The sequence below is a fragment of the Stylophora pistillata genome, chromosome 10 (assembly GCF_964205215.1).
Source record: "Stylophora pistillata chromosome 10, jaStyPist1.2, whole genome shotgun sequence".
Classification (NCBI taxonomy): domain Eukaryota; kingdom Metazoa; phylum Cnidaria; class Anthozoa; order Scleractinia; family Pocilloporidae; genus Stylophora; species Stylophora pistillata.
Genome location: NC_142528.1, coordinates 11373414 through 11396907, shown reverse-complemented (window position 1 = coordinate 11396907; position 23494 = coordinate 11373414). Strand labels below are relative to the sequence as shown.

At 37.4% G+C, this 23494-nt stretch overlaps 2 protein-coding genes and 1 non-coding gene across 17 annotated transcripts; 2 read left to right on the top strand and 1 right to left on the bottom strand.

Annotated features, from left to right (window-relative positions):
• The first annotated feature begins 4 nt into the window (after window positions 1-4).
• Window positions 5-14247, top strand: LOC111321656 (methyltransferase-like protein 22). 12 transcript variants are annotated; one of them, XM_088737274.1, is made up of 15 exons: window positions 5-113; window positions 1560-1721; window positions 2658-2698; window positions 3262-3314; window positions 4206-4333; window positions 5155-5223; window positions 5697-5753; window positions 6408-6482; window positions 7051-7150; window positions 7386-7545; window positions 8020-8125; window positions 8673-8823; window positions 11367-11528; window positions 12490-12886; window positions 13072-14247. In XM_088737274.1, the coding sequence occupies exons 1-11, from the start codon at window positions 35-37 to the stop codon at window positions 8044-8046; spliced, it is 951 nt and encodes a 316-aa protein (XP_088593400.1). In that variant the 5' UTR covers window positions 5-34; the 3' UTR covers window positions 8047-8125; window positions 8673-8823; window positions 11367-11528; window positions 12490-12886; window positions 13072-14247. The 12 variants fall into 12 exon arrangements, with proteins under 12 accessions (XP_088593400.1, XP_088593406.1, XP_088593403.1 ...); XM_088737280.1 differs by having other exon boundaries at window positions 4242-4333; window positions 11367-12886; XM_088737277.1 differs by having other exon boundaries at window positions 8020-8111; window positions 11367-12886.
• Window positions 1032-1104, top strand: Trnat-ugu (transfer RNA threonine (anticodon UGU)). The gene has a single exon. It is a non-coding gene; the product is annotated as a tRNA-Thr (tRNA).
• LOC111321654 (uncharacterized) lies at window positions 10662-22203 on the bottom strand. Of its 4 annotated transcripts, none has more exons than XM_022924593.2 (9): window positions 22066-22203; window positions 20414-20496; window positions 19230-19468; window positions 18046-18361; window positions 15342-15404; window positions 13592-13689; window positions 13145-13342; window positions 12461-12863; window positions 10662-12174 (listed from the first exon to the last, which is right to left on the bottom strand). In XM_022924593.2, the coding sequence occupies exons 2-9, from the start codon at window positions 20457-20459 to the stop codon at window positions 12026-12028; spliced, it is 1512 nt and encodes a 503-aa protein (XP_022780328.2). In that variant the 5' UTR covers window positions 20460-20496; window positions 22066-22203; the 3' UTR covers window positions 10662-12025. The 4 variants fall into 4 exon arrangements, with proteins under 4 accessions (XP_022780328.2, XP_022780327.2, XP_088593393.1 ...); XM_022924592.2 differs by lacking the exon at window positions 22066-22203 and adding an exon at window positions 20947-21224; XM_088737267.1 differs by lacking the exons at window positions 15342-15404; window positions 22066-22203 and adding an exon at window positions 20947-21224.
• Window positions 22204-23494: the final 1291 nt, after the last annotated feature.

Below are 23494 nucleotides of genomic sequence, written 5' to 3'. Positions count from 1 at the left end.
CGAAAGCTTGAAAGCCGGCTTGTTGCATTTCAAGATGGCCGCTGAAGAGGAGATGATTTCGTCAGATGTGCATCTTTTTACACCATTTTTCCAAATAGAGGAAAACAGCAAAGGTAGGGCTTGAGTATATAAGCAAGAATTGACTGTCGCTTCGAATTTTCTTCCAAATCAATGGCATAAGTTAGACAAGAGAGGATAAAGTCTCAAGGGTGTAACCCGGTGTCAGACGATTGGCTCCGCAAATGTCATGAAAACAGCCAATCTATTCAGTAGCGATCGTGGTGATTACAGCTTCGTGGTAAAAGAAAAAATGCAATTGAGACAACTTTGGAATCAGAGGAAGGGGTAAGAGAGTGGAAGGAAAATCTCACGAATTGCTTTAGGTCTTCGTCTTGTGGCTGCTACCTGCATGTGTCTACCCGTCGCGGTGCACTGTAATCGTATCAGTTTGGGTGAAAACATCTAGTCATTGGACCTAATTTTGGCCGTCGTGACTTTCCTCACGAGTCCGAATTTGTGTGAATTAAGGGTTCTGGCTCCGGTTGTTCAAAGGGCGGATAACGCTATCCAACGGATAAATCGCTATCCAGCGGATAAGTGTTACCAAAACGTACTGCGCTATCCACCGGATAGAGATTTATCCAGTGTATAGCGTTATCCATCCTTCGAACAACCGGGGCCTGGTATTTTCTACAGAAAGGTATTCCTGGTTACTGGAGCTTGATTCTTAGATAAACAGTCACCTTATTAGTAAGATCTTAGTAAGATTTCCACTTCGGGCTTTTTCTACTGCAAAACCAAAAGTAACCCCCTCTCCCCAACTTCCCACCAACCATGTCTTTTACAATGAATATATGAAGTTCATATATTTTGAACTGCGGTTATAGATACGTATGATGCACGATCCGCGAGGATCGTGCATCAGATGTATCTATAACTGCAGTTCCAAATATATGAACTTCATATATTCATTGTATCTGATTTATCATCACGGGTTTATTATGAATAAACTTAACGGCCTGCTCCCAGTTGGCTTGTTAGCTCAATTGGTAGAGCGCTGCACTTGTATCGCAGAGGTCAGTGGTTCGAATCCCGTACAGGCCTGATTTTTTCAGGTCTGATTTTTGCTATTGCATAAATAGCGCTCTCTACTGTGAGGATCTTGCATCATACATAACCATGTCTTTGCTGAAGATATCTCTGGCTTTCTAATGTTTGCCCAAGAAATTGAATTTCTAGCAGGGTTGGAAGGGTGGGGGGGAGGGAATGGGTGAAGAAGAGGGGCATTGGTGGCAGTTTGGGAGAGTATAGGACAGAAGGGAGCAATGGATAGGAGTGGATTGGGTAGAAAAGTGGGAATTTTAGGAGACCAAAAATTTACAAGGTGCTCATGAAAGAGAACCAAATGGGAAACACAGGGTTTGAGAATGAGGAGATCCTACCAGCATGAGCTCCTGTATCTGATACTCAGGGAAGAGAATGGTCAAGCACAAGTGTAGAAATACAAAATAATATTATTTGTGATACACAGCTTAATTCTCAAGCAATTCCTTTGACAGCATTTACCAGGTTTACTATATACAAGTCCCCAGAGAATACCTGTGCCAATAAGATGGAAGGGAGAAGTGATTCCATGGGTTGTTGTGAAACTGATGAAGATGGAGATTTGTCACCTCCAAGAAAGTTCTCTGCAAGAGATGACTGTGAAGTCATTACAATAGGTACATAGCTAATCTTGTCAAATTGTCAAAAAATTATGTTTTGTTCCCTTTTTTCTGTGGTTAAAGATTTTCTTTTAGCCAGTTTTAATTTGTCTCAAATCATCAAATTTTATTATCCTATTCATAGGACAAAAAATACAAATTAAACTGGTAAGAAAAGGATAAACCACAACATGCTCATGTCCATGTCCTTGTGTAAATTTCAAACTTGAAGATCTAGTTTAGCATTGTCTTTGTGTAATTTATTGTGTTACTTAGTGTCACCTCTGTAAAGAACTTCTTGTTACTCAGTCATGTAGTATGTCTACTTTCCTATGTAAGTAAAAGTAAAATAACTAATTACAAGTATTGTATAGCAAATATACTTTGTGGATTATTGAATAAAATACAGTTGAATTAGAGGAATGAGAGCAATCACTTGAGCCATGACTACTCTACACTCTGCATATAAACATGTTCATCCATAAGTTTGCCTTTTTTTTCAAATTCAGTTTCTATATTGGAGTAGCCATCAGGCTACCATATATTGGATTATCTTTATACTACACTTCCACCACATGTACTTAGTTCTTATTAACCAAGTGGGAGGTCTGTATGAGAGAATCTTGACCAAGGTCGCCAGTACAGACCGAACGCATTGAGGTCTGTACCAGCGACCGAGGTCAAGATTCTCCCATGCAGACCAACCTAGCTCAGTTAATAAGATGTTATTATATGGCTGTGTCCTATATGCCAATTTTTTATATTCTTTGTACCTTTTTTTTCTAGACCAGTCTAGATGTCGGTCTAGATGGGAAAATCTAGACTGCTTTCAGTATTGATTTCAGCCAATCAAATTCATGAATTCAGTAGTTCCCAGTCCTTGTGAGACATAGCCATATATTATAAACCTTTAAAGTCTCTTTCTCTGTCTGCTTTATTTCACATGTACACCAGAACATTCTCTTTCCACTGGGATTAAAGATGTAGGGCTACAGGTACTGTTTTTCGAATTTCTGTGATATATCCACAATACTGAATAACAAGCTAATTAAGGTCTAATTCTTTATTCATTTGAATAAATTTACATGTAAATTATAAAAGGTTGAATACATGTACTTAAGAAATTTTTGATTTGGGTCTCATACCCAGATTTTGATATTTATGAAAGAAAAAATCTCAAAGATGTGGTCATGAAAGTTGAATCAAAAGATATAAAGGCACACCCCCATTATCTTAATTCTCCCAAATTGAGCAATAAATATGATTATATTTTTAAGTGGGATGCCTTTAAAATTGCTTGAAAATTTTGTGTTGGTTTGATTGTTTTCTTTTTTTATACAGTAGTTTTTGTTATTATTATTTTGTTTTGTTATTATTATTTTGTTTTGTTATTATTTTGTTTTATTATTATTTTGTTTTGTTATTATTATTTTGTTTTGTTATTATTATTTTGTTTAGTTGTTCTCAGATTTTTAAATTTTATTTAATATTTATTTTTTTTTAGAATGATTTCAGGTGACATGAATTATTTCTCTTTCATGTTCTTGGTTCCTGCCAGGTTTGGAGAGGGGCTCTCCTGTTAAGTGATTTCTTGATTTACAATGAAGAAAGGTGAGTTGTGTTCCTACAGTATAAATATATCTTATTAACCAAGCGCGAGGGCCATACTGGGAGAATATTGGCCCGAGGTCTTGACAGTATGGACCAGGCACAGCTTGGTCCATACAAAAAAGACCAAGGGCCGATATTCTTCCAGTTCGGTCCCGAGCGAGCTTGGTTAATAAGAGATTTATTATACGACTGAAGTTCAAAGGGACACAAGTGCGGTATCATTCGGGACCATTCGGGACAGTGCCTGGTCTAATACTTAGAGAATATTGGACCGGCAATAGAGCATTTTGATTGGTTGATTTTAGTTATTGGCCCTCTGACTGCCCGAGTCATGTAATAAATATATGTTTTCAAGTACCAGTCAATATGACATTTTCAAGGCCAAAGCATTGTCAGAAAACAATTAAAAAAAAATTAATTGACAAATTGTTCAATAAATTTCTTTTAATTGTGTCATGGTGTAACTATAACATGTGAAATGTTAGGGAATTTAAGCAAACCACGATGGCGACGGTAACGAGAATGTGGAAAAACAATAGATCTAATTGGCAGAACAATAGCCCAGCACGTGCGTTTTAAAACTTTGTACATTTCTTAGCCGTCCTTTGCAGAACAACAACGTGAAATCCCCAAAATTTGCGTCGTTTGCAAACCAAAACTGCGTCGGCAAATTATTTTAATTTACATTTGGAACTCAACGCTACTTTTATGTGTTATGTTGAGCTTGAGGTCTGGTGCCCTATGAGACGGTAAACACATGTAGCCATTTTCGAAATTCTAACTAAAAGTAGAAACTCATTTTTTAATCGACGTCTTCCATGGCGTTGCCGTCGTGACTGCTTAAGTTCCCTAGTACCTTTTCTGTCTTTTGATTTTTATTGTAAATTGCAGCACAATTATCAGTGAAATACATGTTATTCCAATCAGATATGATGGATGTTTTGGGTTGGAGCTTGGAGCAGGGCTTGGTTTATGTAGCATCATATTGGGAAGAGTGGCAAAGAGAATATTTTGCACAGGTACAGTGTTACTGATGTGTTGCTAATTGAAGAAGCTGAAGTAATGTCAACAGGAATCAGTATGTTTAACTATTGGTGAGTTTTCATCAAGGTATGAAGCATACACATGGCATAGCATGGCAATTTTTATTTAAGTCAAATTGCACACAGATTGTCTGTAATAGAGGTGCTTGTAGTACTCTGAATTGAAATATGGCATCCAATTTGAATTGCCATTGTTCTGGGCTCACTAGTCTTGTCTTCATGTGGAAACACAAAAGGACTATCACATATGTGAGAGGTTAGTGAGTCCAGAACAATAGTAACTCAAATTGGATTCCATAATTATTTCATTTTAGTTTATAGTTCATGTAAAATTTACACACGTGTAACATGTGCATGAGAGAAAATATGGAGAATTTAATCATCTTTGTGAGGGTTCTTCAAACTGCCCTAGTGCTTCATAGACCAATGAACACAGCTGACCAATAGAACTACTTAAAACCTAAAAGCAGAGCTCCCATTTTTTTTTCCCCACACATCTCAAGGGCACAATGCCTTGCCCCAGCCAGGACTAGAACCCAGGTCGTCCGTCTCAGAGCCCAGTGCACTGACCAGTGGACTACTGGACAAAGCCTTGGCATTGTCGTGCCTGTAGTACAGTTGACCGTGCTTGCTAAGAGTAGCACCTTGTACAGATGCCCATACGGTCATAAGTCCAAATTTTTTCAGCTTGACGAGTCACTACTACCATTTTGTATGATTATGGGGCTACGCTCTGCGAGCTCCACTATAACATTTTTAATACTGGTCTAATGTTAATGTAATTTTATAATTTTTAGATGTGGGAGACACCATTCTCGGCAACTGCAAAGCAAACATAGCAGCTAATTCTCATCTTTTCAGATATGGTTAGTGATTAATATAAAGTGATTGAAGCAAAGACAGTCATGCTCTGTTGGACTTTTGCTTTGTTGATTACCTTCTTTTTTACATTTTCTATGTGATCTAAACCTTCTGTTTGGGTCACATTTTCTTTGTGTGAGGACATGATAATGAGGCATGAATAAGTTTGTCAAAATTTCCTGTCATTTTGACATGTTTGTTCAACTTGTAATGCACACCATTGATGTTGTAAAGATTATAATTATCATCCGAAGGAAATCTTGTTGTTCAGCTGTCAATACCTCAAATTCTTCTCAGTCATGCCGAGAAAGAAAGCTAAGTTGGCTGACATTCACATTTTAAAGTGATATGAGCTTAGGCCTTCATCAGTAGAGCTATTGCTTGAAGTGTCAGCTTTAGAAACTCTTTATGGTAGCCAATTTACATTTTCAATGCAGTTTATAAAACCAAATTGTCCTTGAAATTTTTTTTATCCCAGGCAGTGAAGCTGTTACAGTTCATGAATTGGACTGGAAGAAAAAAGGATTACCCACTGGTAAGGAGGGGCAAAGATAAAGTAAATCAGGATTGCACATGGGTTTTTCATTTGGATTGCATTCATTTGGTTTTTCTTTCATCTACTTTTTATATGATGATATAGATACAAATTTTGGCTAAATCTCTGTTGACCTGTGACCTTGGGACTGTTTTTCTAACAAGGTTTTCCTTTGCACCAGAAATAAAACATGATGGGGTTAAGTGTCTTACATAAATACATACCTACATACATACATAGGTTAATTGACCACTCCCCATAGTTGCTTTTCAGGGCCAACACCCACCCATCCCACCCAGGGGAGGACATCCACCACACAGTAATCTTGTGCGTGGGAAATTAACGTCTCCTACCCCTAACCCTGCAGGAGATGGGGCCTACAGTTTATTCGTCCTTATCCGAGAATACTAGAATATCTATCCATTTCTTGATTATAGAAAGGGAGAGCAATTTAAAAATTGTTTCTCTGCCCAGCTATCCTATGCTTAAAAATCCATCATCATGACCAGGCATTTCACAAAACAAGTCGCTCCCTTCCCTCTTCTTCTTCTTCAAGGGGGAGACTCAAAATGTGTTTACCATTTGTTAAGTAGAGTTGGGTGTGATCAGTCAATAGTAAATTTTCACTCAGTTAATATTTTTGTTGAGTTACAGAGAATGATCCTTTCTGTTGGACAATGGAAGATCAGAAAATGTTTAAAGGCATCTCTGTTGTGTTAGCGGCAGATGGTTAGTCTTGGAAGTGATCTTTAGTTCCTAAGGGATAGTTATTAGAGAGGCAACTATTTTGTTGAAAGTTCAAGATTAGATATACAAAAAAGGCTATTTTCAAGAAATGGTGTTAGAATCTGGAATAGCTTGTCTTGTGAAGTGCGCCGGCTTTCAAAATACAATTTGAAAAGTAAAATACATGATTTCCTTCTCCAGAGACTCAAAAAATATGACGATTATATTGATTTGTCTTCTTTAATAGCAAAACTATAAGACCCCAGCTTGTTCTGTTCTCTTGCCATATCTTTAATGTATTAATGTAGTTGTAATTTGTCTAGAATTTTGAATCTCTTGCTCTGTAAGTCTTTTTTTTGTAAAACTATTAAACACTGCCCACCTCGACTAGCCTTTGCTAACTGTGGGCAGTGCATATTTTTTGTAATATTGTAATAATAATAATAATAATAATGATAATAATCAACTTGTATTACTTTTCTTTCATTCTCTATTTGGGTCACACTGGTAGGGAAAGAAGTTCATTTGATTTTCCAATTTCTTACGTTCAATTTCCCTTATTTGTTCTCAGTGATTTACGATGATTCCTTAACTGATGCTTTCATTGAAACAGTCTTACATCTTTTTGAACAAAAGCCAGACATAGTCCTTTATTTGACAATGGAGAAGCGGTGAGTTGGATAAACTGAGTAAGAAACAGGAAATGAGATGTGCTCTGTTTTATTTGTTTTTTTGTGACTGTCTTTTTTATATCATTATTTGCATTTTGCAGTGAAAAAAACTATCATTTGTATTTTGTGGTAAATAAAAGTACAGATGGTTCAGATATTGGTTACCTCTCTGGGTTAACATAATTTTTCATTGCCCCCACTAACTATAACACCTTAACTCTACTGACATTTTCAGATTGAATTTTACCCTGAAAGATCTTGCTGTAACCTGTCCAGCATACTCCCATTTTATTGAGAGAATAAATGAACTGGAGAATAAGCAGAAAACACTAACAGCAAGGAAACTCTCTATGGAATTTCCTAAGTACTTACAGTATGAGAGAGTGAAGGAGCTGGTATGCGTTGAACTGATTTTGTTTGTGTATTGGTTTGTTTGTTTTTGTTGTTGTTTTGTTGTTTGAGTGCCTCCTAAACAGGAATGATATTTAAAAAGCCTTTTTCCTCTCTCCTTCGATCCTCTCTCTTAACTCTTTTCTTTCTGGTTTGTTTCTTTATTATTTGTTGGCTTGTTTTCTGTTATTTTTTACCCTTTTTTTTCTTATTTTTATCTCTAACTTGTTTTGTTTTGATTTGGTTCTTTTCTTCTCTTCTGCCTCATTCCTTTCTCTATCTCTCTGCTTCTCAGATTGATAATATAATCCATGAGCTCTGCCACATTGTCAACTTTGATCACTGTTGCTTTCCTGATAAATCCTTTTTTATTTCTTTTTTTATTTTGTTTTCTCTTTTGATGTGTATTAATTTTGTCTCCTTCTTTTGTCTTTTTTGCATATTTATGTCATGATTAATCATCATTGCATTCTTAATAGGAACTGTGGGAAATTAAACCAACTTAACATGATGTTGAAATGGAGTCTCTAAACAGCCACCAACCAAAGGAAGGCATCTGAGCTTTGAACTGGTCAGATTTATCAGGTTCCCGTCAACCTTCTCTTATATTACTATTAATAATTATGGTTGAATAGGGAAATCCTTAATTTTTCTGATGACTCATCTTGAGTTCTCTTTTACCTACTGATTTACTTTGACTTGAAATAAGTAAACAATAGGTCAAGATTCCAAAACCAAACTTTGAAGCAGCCTAATGTATTCATTTGTGTATATATACATGTAAGTTTTGACACAAACAATTGACCTTTATACGTATCACTTAAAATTTCTATAAAATTAGTACCAAATGCTTCATTCCAACCTTTTACAAGTATTATTTCTTCGTTTAGAATTGCCAAGCAATTCACTTCACAGCTGACGGTGTTTACGTGTTAAGTATAGTATGAAATCGCTATTAATTTCAACACTTGTCAGAAAAATCTAGGGGTACATTGTCGATTCATATGTACAGTTTTAAGAAACAAAAAGTTTTCTGTTTGAGTTAGAGTTATTATACAACACAATGAAGTTTGGGTGTTTAAGTCCACCACCCACCAGCCCCATGCACTGATGTTTTATAAACTGTCTTTAGTTACAAGCTGATGATACCTTGCTACCTCATGTCAAAGTCTGGGTACTCAATTTGTGGTGTGAGCCATGGCAGACAAGAGGAACAGTTTGCGATCACACCTTTGTCCAAACAAAATGTACTCTCTTTGCATGTGTGGAGCCAGTGTAAGAAGGTTGGAATTGCATCGCCACCAAACACATCACTTTCCTTGCCTAGTTATATTTTCAATTCAAAGATGAATATTTTCTTAGTTTTTGTTAAGCTTTTAAACTTCTAATCACCTTGTGCCTTGGAGGAATTTTGAGATGATGGATAAATACAAATTGGAAACATTCCTCGCAATTCACATAAGAGAAGGTGTATGGTAGCTAGGTGCTGCTGCTTTTTTATGGATAAGCTTTCTTGATATAAACTGCTAGGGAACTACTATCATTTAAAGGGGGATGAGAGCAAGGAGATTTGATTGCATGGCCAACAAAATTACAGATTAGGTGATTCTGTGTAAAGCAGTCACTAGCAGTGGAAGTGACCTCATTAATCATTTCTTGGAGTTGAATATCTGATGAAGGTGTGAACAACTTGATTGCAGAGTAAACCCTGTACTCAAGTTCTTCACACATTTATCAGATGTGATCTTAACAGCTTCACCTTGGATTATAGAACATCATGGACTGAAACACCTGTTTGAAGTACGGATCAGTATTCATTCCAATTTAACCAGCTTTGATAATTGGTTAGGCATTATTTAGGAATAATTCCCTTGTGTAACATGCTAACCCGTCTTGACTGTAAATTAATTAGCTTAAACATCAGTCACAATTAGCTAGGAAATGAAGGGATAATATACATGGCAAGTATAAAGTGCTAACTAGCACTGCCACATACAAATGCAAATTGATCAAATTAAACTTCAGTTGGAACCTCTTTGGAAGTAAAGGGTTTAAACACTTGTGTAATGCTTTGACCAGTTGGAACTGTACAATGACTAGCTTAAATGCCAAATGTAAATGATAAAGAGCTGGAGGAGTAGAAGACTTGTCTGGAACTTTTACTTCCAACTTTTGCTTTTAAAAAACATTAGTGTCAAAGAATTAGGAGATGAAGGGTAAAGCACTTCTGTAAAGCATAAACTAATACCAACTGCAAGTTAGGGAGTTTTAAAGACCTAACTTTTAAAAATTAAGAAAATTATTATAATAACATACAGCGGAACCTCGATTTAACAAAGTGCCAAGGGACTGGGGAAATTGGTTCATTATATTGAAGGTTTGTTTTATTGAGCTTCATTATATAGAGGTTCGTTAAACCCCGAAGGTTCCACTGTATGAAGGCCAACAGTATTTGTCTCAAGGTGATAACTGGTATTTATTACACGACTCGGGCAGTCAGAGGGCCATTAACTAAAATCAACCAATCAAAATGCTCTATTGCCGGTCAATATTCTCTCAGTATTGGACCGGGCACTGTCCCGAATGGTCCCGAATGATACCGCACTTGTGTCCCTTTGAACTTCAGTCATATAATAAATCTCTTATTAACCAAGCTTGCTCGGGACCTTACTGGAAGAATATCGGCGCTCAGTCTTTTTTGTATGGACCTCGCTGCGCTCGGTCCATACTTTCAAGACCTCGGGCCGATGTTCTCCCAGTACAGCCCTCGCGCTTGGTTAATAAGATATATTGATTGTGAAGTCACAATAGACCTTATACTTTCCAGTTCCATTACAAGTTGGAGGTGTAAGGCTCAGACAGTCTCCTCTTTTTACTTATCACTTGTTATGTTATAAATTCCATTTTTATAAGGGATAGTTCATTTTTTGATAAAGGATTGTAAATTTTTTGATAAATGACTGTTTAGTAGTGTATCTCACATAATTATAGACTTACCAGCTGTTGTTGATCGAATGGAGTATTCTTACTAGTGACTCTCAGTGTAGCAGACAAACATCACCATCAACAATTGATGACCAACTCTGTATTTTTACAACAACAATTATCAAACTCCTGCAAATTTATGGTTCATGTAAAGTTTATTTCAGAAAAAATGAATACAAATACAATACAAAATAAGTCTTTGTCGAAGCTTAGATGTGATTCTGTATAATAGATCTGTGGGTAATCTTTTTATAGGTATAGGTAATAAAATGATTTTGAGTGCAATTTGATGTCAATTAAAACACAAGTAAGTTTTTCAAAGGCAACAAAATTGCAGTGAGTGCAATTTGTGGTCTTCAAAAAATTTTCAAGTGGTTATTTACACCAAATTACACAATAAATCATGTTACTTGTGAAACCCTCTACAGATTTTCCTAAGCACCTATTATTAATTCCTTTCATTTTACTTGTTTTTGGCAATTTTTTTTACCATCTTTTTTTCCTTGATTAATTTTGTCCTGCTTTAATTGGTTCTTTTCATCTCTTCCACCTCCATACCTTTCTCCACCTCTTTCCCCTCTTTATCAGATTGATCCATGAGCACCACCACACGAGGGCCTATTTGCATTCTTGAACGTTCTACCTGCTATCGATAACTATATATTTTTTACGTATGATGCACGATCCTCGCAGTAGAGAGCGCTATTTATGCAATAGCGAAAATCAGACTATCTATATATCATATCTATAAATTTTTTGTTTTTTTAATTGTTTTGTTATTTTGGTGTGTATTTGTTTTCTTCTCTTTTTTTATTTTTTTATTTTTTTTATTTTTGTCCAGATTTTCCTTCAATAAACTCATGTAGGAACTCTGGGGGAATTGGGGAATTGAATTAAACCATCTTAAGCTGATGTTGACGTAAATACTTTTGAACACCCATCAGCCAAGGTGTCGGAGCCTTGAACAACTCAGAAAACTCGGAAAACCATGATTACCTAAAAAGTAAGTCCTGAACGTTTCTTGCGTCATGACCAGTGACAATTATAGTGATCAGGACATGTAAGCAAACCAGAAAAATACAAACTAATCAGCTGACGGGGTACTTCTTGCAGCTGAGATTGATTACATCCAAGTGGTTTTAATTAATACTTCTCTTTTTCTACCAACACAACTACATTCCACAATAGTTCCGATGTCCTAGCAGATTTCGACCTTGCTAGATTTGGACTCCCTGGTCCAAATCTGCAAGTGGACCCCCTAATAAAACTAAGTTAAAACATCATCCCTAATGTTCTAGTAGAAACAAATAAATAAATAAATAGCTACCTTTAGGGTTAGGGACAGAGTTAATGTAAGTGTATCAAAATAACATCTACTAGGCCATAATTTTGTGGTTTTCCCACCACTTGCTGCAGAGAAAGAGCAGCAACAACCGTAAGAACTAAATTAATTCCATTCGTCATGAACTTCTAAACTACAGCTGTATCGCCACACCGCATCTAGCTCATACAATCAGGAACAATTGGTGGTCGTCGTCGAAGGTCATCCAGCTCTCTTAACAGATTCACTCTGCTCGTTGCCCCTGCTGCTTCTCTCTGTAATCCAGACTGCCTGGATATATCCAAGGCTTGTTGTGCAGCCCTTAAACCTGTGGTCAAATATTTCGTGTTTAGAATTGCAATCGATCATGATGTACCATCAATTTATCAATCAATAAATGACAAGTCGATCAATCAACAAGTAGGGAACAAAATTCAGTCAATCGGTTGAAGAAATTTAATAATTTCTGAGAGAGATAGATGCATGTTTGACTCAGACCAATAAGACGCACAACATATAGAATAGTCTTACTAAATTGACATGATGCATATAGGGTTGACAAGAAAGTGTTAATTTTAGTTGTTTTTTTATGTAGGTAAGCGAGTCATTCTTACCATTGTCAATATCTCTTGTTCTGATACAGTGATCTGCCTTGCCAAGGTAGAAAGTGCTCTTCATCCATTTGGAGCATTCAGGAAGGAGGACACCAAATCTCCTGATTACCTTGCCAGCACGTCTTAGGTTGTCTTGGGATACAGTAACATTAAGATTTGGAGCTGAATTTGGAGAGGACTTGAGATAAAGGCCAATCAATCTATTGTACACTCTAGGAAGCATGCGAGCTGTTTTGTTAAGGCTTTGATGATTCCAGTGCATAGCTGCCTTCTGGAGGAAACTCTCTGCCTCTTTTTCTTCGCTGTTGCTTACTCCCACGGTGGCAGATCTCTCCATAGCTATTGCACCAACATTGTAGAGTGTTATTGATGTGTAGGAAGATGGTTCCATTGGATCAAATATCTGTCGGTGGTGGAAAAGAAAAAGTAAGTAGTTATCAACATTGAAGACAACCACTTTCCCTCATGTAATCAAATGAGGAGAAACTTGAGCCAAACGAGTTATAACTAAATGATTTTGTTAGGTTTTCTTCATCTTACCTTGACCAACGAAATGTTCAACATAGAGAACAGAAAGAGAGAGAGCGGAAGTTAATCTTTCCTTGTTTCAGGATAGCCAATTTTCCTGAAGCACTTGCCAAAATGGTCCAGTCTGGGAAAAAATCCACAAACAAGTATTATTACCTCCAAAGCATCCTGGAGATGCTGCTTGGCACCATCTTGATTACCACCAAATCGTTCCGCAGCGGCATACACAGCAGATGCATAACCACGGATGGTGCGGTCATTCACACAGTTGTGGAATGAGGATAAACGGCAAGCTTTTTTCGCGAGATTAACTCCCTCTTTAAGCCTATGTCGGATAAGGCACGCCACACCTTCCTTAAAGAAAAAAATCAGAAAGTACAATCTTAATAATTATTTTAGAAATAGAGAGTTTCCTGTTCCTTTGATCCCTCTCTTAGAATGAGATTGGGACTGTGGAATGATACTGAGCATTACTGAGGCTGCGAAGGCCTAAATCATGAATTAGGCTCATGCTGTATGGTGCCGTCGTGGGACTATCACATTTAATCCCAACCCCCCTTCGATGATAAGATTAATGTGAAAGTGGTTTACTTGGTGAAGTACCTCATTTAAGACCATTGCAACCAGATCTTGATATTGGGGTCTTGTCTTGGCCCACTTTTCCAGGCTCTTTCTGTGCCGTCTATATAATAAATATTGCCCTGGATAAAAAATGAATAGATAATTATATATATACCTACAACAACCACACCTCATCATTCCGACACGCAAAACACCGACACGCAAAACACCGCAACTCCACCGAACTCAGCAAACACATCTGGACACTTAAAGACAACATCCATTATTCCATCACCTGGCGCATCCTATCTTCCCACCTGCCTTACAACAGCTCAAGCAAACGATGCAACCTATGCCTAAAAGAGAAATTCCTGATCATCTGCCACCCAGACCTATCAACACTCAACAAGCGTAACGAACTCGTCTCTTCCTGCCGACACAGAAACAAAGCACTCCTACGCAACAGCTGACCTGACACTTTTCACACTGCATAAACCATACCGGATTAGCAATTAGTATAGTATGTAAGCGATGGTATCGCATTATTCTGCCATTAAAATCCCCTGATGAGTGGGCAACCACGAAACAGGTCTGTAGGGATGTATATGTAGTTGGTTTTTTCGGCCTACCACACATTAGATAATTGTATAAATATTTATCAAATAAGTAAAGAATAAACGTTTTTCTATGCACTGGTATCACCCTCTTTCTCTGTCTAAGAGCCCACTCAATATCCTTGAGCAAAATTTAATCATCTTGAACCACTCCAGCCGGTTGAACATCATATTGTAAGGACCCGTGCAAGTTTGTTGTGTCTTTAAAATTCATTTTTTAAGTGTATTTTTAGTATGATTTAAAAATCGTACTGATTCCTAGCAAGGTTACAACAAACTTTTTGCTTCATAATTTCCTTCCTCTTCCTGTAAGATAGTTATGTCCAGTACTGTTTCTTGTCGCGCTTGTCATGATAGTTTCAAATGCAAATTAAAGGCATTTAACCCTTTCAACTACCACCAGTGACCAAGTGATAAGAAAAAGAAAAATGTTGATTAGAGGATTATTCTGCAAGCTAATAATTAAAAAAAAATACCCAAAAAAACAAACAAACAAAAAAAAAAGAACTAAGAATTGTGTTGCAGACAGTAATGAGATGCTGGGAGTGAGAGGGTTAAAAGTAGGGACGATTGTAAGCGTTACCATTGCGTTATGCGTGACGTCACTGTGCGTGCGCAGTCAAGTGTAGAAAAAAGCGTGGTCGGCGCGAGCGGTGCTCGAGCTTTATGTTAGCACTAAGCTATTTTGTAAGATTTCTGCCACCTTCAACGTTGTTCAGCCAGAGTCGGGATAGAGGTACGTAGTAGTTGTTGTTACCGTTTTCTTTGTTATTAGGTTCGTTGATTGTCTGTCGCCTCAAATTAGTTTGTAGTTTCATGTTGTTTATAATCGCTCAATGACTCCTATTTATTTTCACTATAAGGCAGTTAAGGACAGTTGGTCATTGTATCCTTTGTTTCAGTTTTTACGTATTGGATCATTAAAGTTACCATATTTGTGTACTCGTCGTAGTTTAATTGATGACTTCGATTCAGTCTGAAAATCTATCGCCGTAACAACGATCATTTTTGCACGGCCATTTTTGTTAGGGAAAGAAATTTGTGCACAACTAATAATAATCGACAAGAGATAACATTATCAAAATAGGCGAGAACACTTCAAAACAAAGCCCGCCTCACAATCAGGAAGTTAATTTGAATTGTATAGCATTGTTTGACGGTGTAACTATTTAGCTTACCATTATCTGACAGGTTCTCAAATCTCATTATGATATCCCATGCATAAGGATGCTTTAGTACCCCTATTGATTGAAGGAATTAATAAATACTGAAACAAATAAAGGAACACAGAAGCAAATATATAATTTTACCAGTAATGTCGCAATCTGATTGGCCAATTTGCAGCTGTCCGTGAGAGTACAGACAACGCTGCTCGCGTCAACGTGTCACGCAACAAAAGAATCTTGTGGTAAAAAACAAAATCGACAGTGAGTTCACAATATTTTGAAAACTGTGATGACACGTATCGTTGTCGATAAGAGTACAGACCACGCTAAACCACTAACGATTTGTTAGTTAGTCCTCGCTTTTTTTGTTAATTTGTAAATTTTCTTGTTAAAGTGGTTTGTGAACATAAGATTTTTATTCATCCCTCTAATAATAATAATAATAATAATAATAATAATGATATTTATATAGCGCCTATCCAATAATAGATCTAGGCGCTTAACAAAGTGAGAGGAAATATAAAATTAAATTTAATCAAGTAAATAAACTTAAAATTGAAGTAAAAACATATAAAGTCTATTTCCGAATGGCTAAAGTAGAAGTTCTCAAGGAGGTAGGTTTTAAGTTTATGCTTAAAAAGATTTAAGTTTTCGCATGAGCGTATGTTGTTGGGTAATTTGTTCTAGAGTTTAGGGGCTGAAACAGATAATGCTCTAGCTAGAACCATAGGTCCTAAGGTTAAAACTAACAGGATTCAGATTGAGCATAGGGGATGAACGAAGCGATCTAGAAGGTGAGTAGCGAGTGATAAGGTCTTGAATATAGATTGGGGCTTGCTGATGCAGTGCTTTGAAAGTAAGTAGTAGAATCTTGAATTTAATTCGTTCAGAGACTGGTAGCCAGTGAAGATCGAGGAGGATGGGAGTGATGTCATCGCACTTCCTAGACCATGTAATCAGTCTGGCAGCTGCATTCTGCACTGATTAAGCTTTTTGATGACGTATTTAGGAACATTGTATATTAGAGAATTGCAGTGATCGAGGTTGAAAGTTATGAAAGCATGGATACGAATCTCAGTAGTTTGCGTTGATAAGTATTTCCTAATACGCGAAATAGTACGAAGATGATAAATGACAGATTTACAGACACTCAGGCTGTTTACATAGGGAAGCATAGACCACTTTCATAAATGGCTGCCGGATTAATATTCTTTTGTTTAAATTTAAATTAGCCCTCCTGGCCTCGTTCTCTAGTTAAAAATTCAAAAGAATACATTATCTCAAGCGAGGCCAGAGGGGCTAATTTAAATTTAAACAAAAGAATATTAATTCGGCAGTCATTTATGAAAGTAGTCTATCGACAGAGTGGTATCGAAGATAGCGCCAATGTTTCTAGCTTGTGAAGAGGGCTTGATAATGTCGGTTCCAAAGCGAAGAGGGGGTTGGGATTGCTGTGGATTATACTTTGAGAATAAATAGAGAACCTCGGTTTTAGTTTGTTGATGGACATCCACTTATCAATGTCGGACAGGCAAGCATCAATCTTAGTAATAAAGTGGGTTAGTTCCATATCGTTGTTTGTAGAGAAAGAAATATACTATATTGAGTGTCCTTGGCGTAAAAATGAAATTGCATTTCGTGGAATCGTAGAACGTCAGCCAGTGGTGTTGCATAGAGTACGTTCAGAATCGGTCCTAGTACAGAGCCCTGCGGTACACTGCACTTAAGTTCGCGAGACTGCGCTCTACAACCTTTGATTAACGCGAATTGCGAACGATTTGTAAGGTAGGAGCGAAGCCATTGCAGAGCTGTGCCAGAGATAGAGTATTTAGATTGCAATCTTGTAAGGAGAATATCATGATCTACTGTGTCAAAGGCGTCAGAAAGGTCTAACAGGACAAGCATAACACAGTCAGGTTGTGTTTATCAATAGCAACCAAAATGTCATTATGAACACGCACAAGAGCAGTTTCACAACTATGGAAAGGTTTGTAGGCAGATTGTTGTGACTCACATAGCTGGTTACCCTCTAAATAGTTTTAAAGACGTACTGCAACCACCTTTTCAATAATTTTTGAGATTCCCTTAAGGTTTGAAATAGGTCTATAGTTAGCAAGAACTCATGGTCTAAGTTGGCTTTCTTAAGTAAGGGAGATAGAACAGCAGTTTTCCGAGAAGATGGAAGAAAAGCGGTCTCCAGCGACAAGTTGACAATCTTCAAGATAATTGGTAGGAGTAGATAGAAGTGCTGCTTCAGTAGGGTGGCGGGAAGCGGATCCAAGATACAGGATTTCCTGATGATTAAATTTTTTATATTTTTTTTTGTTCAACCGTTGACCAGTAAATAATAATAAAAATAATGAAAATCCGTATTAACAAAGATTTAGTAATACATAGACAGGTAAAAACGAGCGATATAATATCCCGACATTTCGGCGACTTCATGACACCGAGTTTGAACGTGCAAACGGATTCTATCCGTGCTAAAGTATTTGTGTAGCTACCTCCCCTATGCAAATTAGTTGTAACTCTTAAACTCGCATTTTTTAATTTTATTTTCATTCGTAACCTTGATAATGGCGTCATGAAGTCACCGAAACATCGGGATATTATATCGCTTGTTTTTACCTGTCTATGTAATAATGAAAATGAATAAAAAAAAAAAAAAAAAAGGAAGAGAAATAATTTTCTTGTGTAATTTCAGTAAAACACTGACCTGCAAGTTTAAGTTTTGGAAGCGGGTATTCAATGTAAAAAACTTTCCCATTTTGATGATAATGACCTTGGTTTCCACCTGGGAGATTTATTGTTACAGTGAATACGATCTCATCACATACAGCTACCCTTCCTTCTAGCTCTTCGGTAAGCTGCACGGTTGCATTGTAAATATTGGGACCACCAGTAGGAAGCAGGATAGTGAGTAGGCGAGCATAAGGGGGAAGCGGTCTCCCTCTACAGTCTACTGAAGAATTGCTGATAACCACACCTCGGCTGGGATATGCTTTCAATATCATCTTGTAAGCACCATTATTCTGGGAAGAAAAGCAGAGGAAAAGTCTTAGTCCAACACTTAAAGGAGTGTATCACCAGCTCATTAATTCTGCATTATTATTACTTTCTGGTCGAAAGGGAACAAAAGTAAAAGAATGAAAGACACTCTCCACAAAGTATTTTTGTCTCCGTGAAAAACTGTCTCTTAGAAATTCAACATGAAGGATATTTGTTGTGTTTACTGATTGAAGAGAATTTGCATTCAGATCTTTGAAACGAGAAAGTAAAATAGAAGGGGAAGATGCATAACTTGATTAAAAGACCTCTTTATAAAAGTCGAAATAAATTCAATTAATCCTTTCTTAGACAATAAGCTTTTTTTCTCGGTTTTAAAATTTTATCATTCTGTGCCACACTGGAACTCAGATACCAGCCTCACAGCACCTGAGAACGGTGGGTCGGTTTTACATTGCTACATTTCTAAGTAAATACGTAACAACTCTAAGATTGCACGGATCACAGGCTAGATAAAGCACTGATTACCATTTCAACTTATAATATAACTCAAAATATATGAACTTCATATATTCATTGCATCTCATTTCAACTTTGTTGATATATCCAAATTATTTCGTTACTCCCACCGACGCAGCCCGAAACAGTTTCTTTCGAAACTATCAGCCTTTACTCGTAGATAAAGCACTGCCGACTGAACTTTAGAAATACATATAGATTATGCAAGTATTAATGTTTAGGTTGTTCAATTTTGACGTTTCTGATCTTCCTTCAGTCACTTGTAATCTTTACACTAACACTTTAGTTAAATTACTTCAACAGTGGATGATAAGCCAGCCGACAAGAAGTTAACTTTGTATGTTGCCATCAGTCGTAACCTCACTAATCACTCACCACAGCAAGCTCGTTTGGACGTGAAGGTGTTAAATCACTGATCCATATTTCCTGACTGTATTTTGACATCAGTGTGATTACAAAAGATAAATTAAGCAATGTCGACTGCTGGTGAACTCTGTATCGCTGCCATGGGGTAGCTATGTTTTGTCCATTGTCATGTGGATAGCAGCTGTGTTGTATCACACACAAAGCGATGTCTTCCTGGGAAGTAATTGTGTCTGTTGTAGCTACGTTTCCTGCAAGATTTAAGTAGAATTACCACAAAGGTATTACACCTGAAAAAGAAAACAAGCAAACAAACTAGGAAAAAACACCAGCAACAAAACGAAATAAAAATTACGGAACTGAACAAGACATTCAAATATTTAAGACACTTGATTTATCAACACAACAGTCACGAACTAAGTAATAAATGAAGTAATATTTTATAAATGCCCCAAGGACTACGAGTTTTTGCTGATGAGATACTAACCGTGGAATCGAAATCATAGTTAAAACTCATTATAGTCATTCTAGTGCTTCAAATTTTGTCTTTTCTTCCCGGTTAAACTTAGAAAATTCTCCTCATCTGCAATTAATTATTCTGAAAAGGAAGTGATTTGAATGTTTTCAAAGAAGTAGGACGCTTTGTTAACAGATCACCCATTAAAATTATCGGGAAAGACAATATACTGCAGCGCAAATTTTAAAAATAACAAATAATGTCGTGGGATTCTCACCCAACCGGCGAAAAAATATTTTGCTGTCAACAGACATTGAATTGTAATTATTTTCTCTTTAGAAACACGTGTTACTGGTAACGCAATCCTGACTAAGGGATACCTTTGAATACAGTGAAACAATTCGTCTATTCATAGTTATAGGTCTTACGTTTAAAATTTGGCATTGAATTGTTTTGTTAATGTTTTTATCTCTCTAAGATAGGGGCTTATTTTAAAGAGCTACTCTAAAAATTCGTAATCGGTTTGTTTTCCACTTCAATCGTGACTTCCGTTAATATGAAGCTTTCGTTTATTCACTTGTCCATGCACGCTTCGAAGCTAGGGATTTGAACTTACCCAAGGAGGCATTTTTGCCTCAAGCTTTTTTTTGTTGTAATATTAAAAAAAAGGAAGAAAGCGACAGTGATACACGCGAAGCCGTTCCATCTTGGTTAATGGCTGCTTCACCTGTTCACTTACCTTCAGCATTCATCGAGCGTGGCAAAACTCGATTATCCATGTCCATGCTTTAGATGCGATCGTAGGGAGGCTTCCAGACAAAACTGCCAAGTAAGCAATGAAAAGTGATGGCTTTTTCCCAGAAGGATAGTTACGTTGAAACTGAAAACAGACTTCCGTCTACCCAATATTTTAAGAGACAAAAACACAACGTGCCGATCATGACTATAGTGTATTAATTAATCATTCATTCAATCATTCATTCAATCATTCATTTGCATTTTGACTCCATGAATGGTATATTTTTTTCCAAGTAGTTCAAAAATGAACGCACGTACTATGGTTTGAGATTCCAAAGAGCAATGAAACCGGTCGAAAATTGCCCTAAAATTCGATTGCGTTACCGCTTAGCACAAATACAATAACATTTCCTTTAAGTGGATATAGGAGCGAAGGAGCGTTAGTTTGAACGAACCGTCTCACTATATTACGATATGTTTTATATTTTTTGTGTTGCTCAATGAGGAAAACGTGAATCTGACCCGATTAATTACCTTACAGAATATTCCTAGTAAATGCTGTCTTCATCTAGTCACATCACAATTAACGCCTCTAGCCTTGGACTATCACTTCGAGAAACCAAACCACGAAAGGATTGCATCAGAAACGCCGTTTGTGTACACGACGTTACATGGTTTCGTCTATGAATGTGAGTCTGTGTACTAGAAACTTCCACTAGAAAAACTACCAAGAAAACGATGGCACAACTACTCGTTGTGAAATCGATATAAAGGGCACTCTCTGAAACTGAAAATGAAATCTATTTTCTGCCGTTACGTCACTCCTTTTCCCTGTTGTTTAAACAACTTACAGTCAAACTAAGTGAAGCGTACCCTCAAGGTTACATTAATGAATTGATCATTTGGATGTTGAACCCGCCAGTCGTTTCAAGAATGCAATAATGAATTTATTATTTAATTATTGAACCCGCTAGCCGTTTCACGAATACAATAATGGATTGATTATTTGAATATTGAACCCGATAGGCGTATCCCTATGGAGGGGCATTCTGGACAAAAATGCAAACTAATCGCCACTTGCATTCCATTGGATCGTATCCCTGTTTCATTGGATCGTACTTCCGTTCCATTGGATGGTACTTCTACGGGTGTGGACAAAACCTGGCCTAGCCCGTGGCCTACCCCGTGGCCTACCCTATGGCCTACCCTGTGGCCTACCCTATGGCCCACCCCGTGGCCTACCCTGTGGCCTATCCTGTGGCCTACCCTATGGTCTACCGGTGGTCAGATTTTTAAAAGAATAGCATTGCTGGAAACCTTTCAACGTTCTCCTGAGTACTGTCTCACCAACGACTTTCTTCTGCTGTTTTGGCGGCCACATTCTGATCAAAATTTCTTAACCTTCTGATAGAATAAGGAAATCAAGGAACAGAAGCCGGTTAAACGCAACTTTTGGGCAAACATCATCATATCAGCCCTCCTTTCAAATTAGTGCAATACTGGCCCTTTCTTTGGAAAAGCAAGTAAAGTTTGCGAAATGTTTACGACAGCGATGCGTGCGTGTCCCGGGGTGCTCGTTGCAAATTCAATACTCTACACCACTTGAGGGCACTTAAAAAATTGGCCTGGCACGTAATGTTTGCGTTTTCTTACCTGGATATGTATGCACTCCAATATAACGCCGTTCATTACATTTTTACACTAGCACTCCACTATATGTTACCAACTGACAGCCTGCATCATAAAGCCGCCATTTTGTATATTCTCTGCGACCACGCAATATTGGCCCTCCTCCCCGCCCCCCTCCCCCCTTAACCTACCGTTATGGTTGAGTGCTGTGATATTTGAAGTGTTTCGTTCCCTCGGACTTTGAAAATCGTGTTAGCGACCTCTTAGTATACCCTTTTCAGAGACAGATAATTGTACACCAGCGTATTCGTTCGACTCTTACTGATTTTATTTTTATGTTCTTAAAAATCTGACCACCGGTAGGCCATAGGGTAGGCCATAGGTAGGCCACAGGGTAGGCCATGGCCCACGCCAGGTTTTGTCCACACCCTACTTCTATATATTCCAGAATGCCTCTCCATACATCCGTTTTGAAAAGGCGCGGATCATTGTTCAAATCAGAAGTCCATTTCCTGATTGGATCAATAAGATTGTTCTATTTGACGAGGAATCCTGAAAATGAACAAGCTGCACTGTTAAAACACTGCGAAAACAGTCGATCGCAAATATTTACGAAATAAAAGTCTTGCGATGGCTTCGCCCGTAAACTATTTTTTTCGCCCATGAATACACAGAAGAATTTCTACAAGTTCGTCAAGATGTAAATAGGCGAAAAAAAGCTCTCGATAACATTCCATTTACAACATTTACAAGAAGTTCTACACAACACGTGCACGTGCACTCGAACTCACCTTTCTCGCCATGTCTGACGCCATGTTGAAATGGTTCCGATCCATTCTCAAGTGTTCGCATAACCCAATCACAAATGGACTTCTTATTTGAACAATGATCCGCGCCTTTTCAAAACGAATACGGCTATCGGGTTCAATATTCAAATAACCAATCCACTATTGCATTCTTGAAACGATTAGCGGGTTCGATGTTCAAATATTCAATTCGTTATTGCGCCCATGAAACGATTAGCGGGTTCAAAATTCAAATAATCAAATCATTAATGTAATCCTGAGGGGTACGCTTCACTTAGTTTGACTGTAACCTATTAACGCGATTTTACAAACTTCGTGTTAATTTGATATATCTTAATTAATGTCGATGTAAATTTATGCACGCTATTTTACCACAAGGTTACTTTAAAGCACCTTTATTTCCTACAAAAAGCTAACTACTGTAAATGCTTCTTTTTCTCCATGAGTGTTGAGATTTTGTAAATGCAGCAAGTTCGTGTTACTGCAACAACCTGTTAACTGCGGTTTGGTTTCCAAAAGAGTGAGCAGTTCTGGGTGATTTCACGGAGGCTTTCAGAGATCATTTCAGTTGATAGGGTCAAGTTAAGCTTCAAAACCAAATTTCAGCTTTAACAAAAACTTAGAAATATCAGTGCACTTGTCTTGGA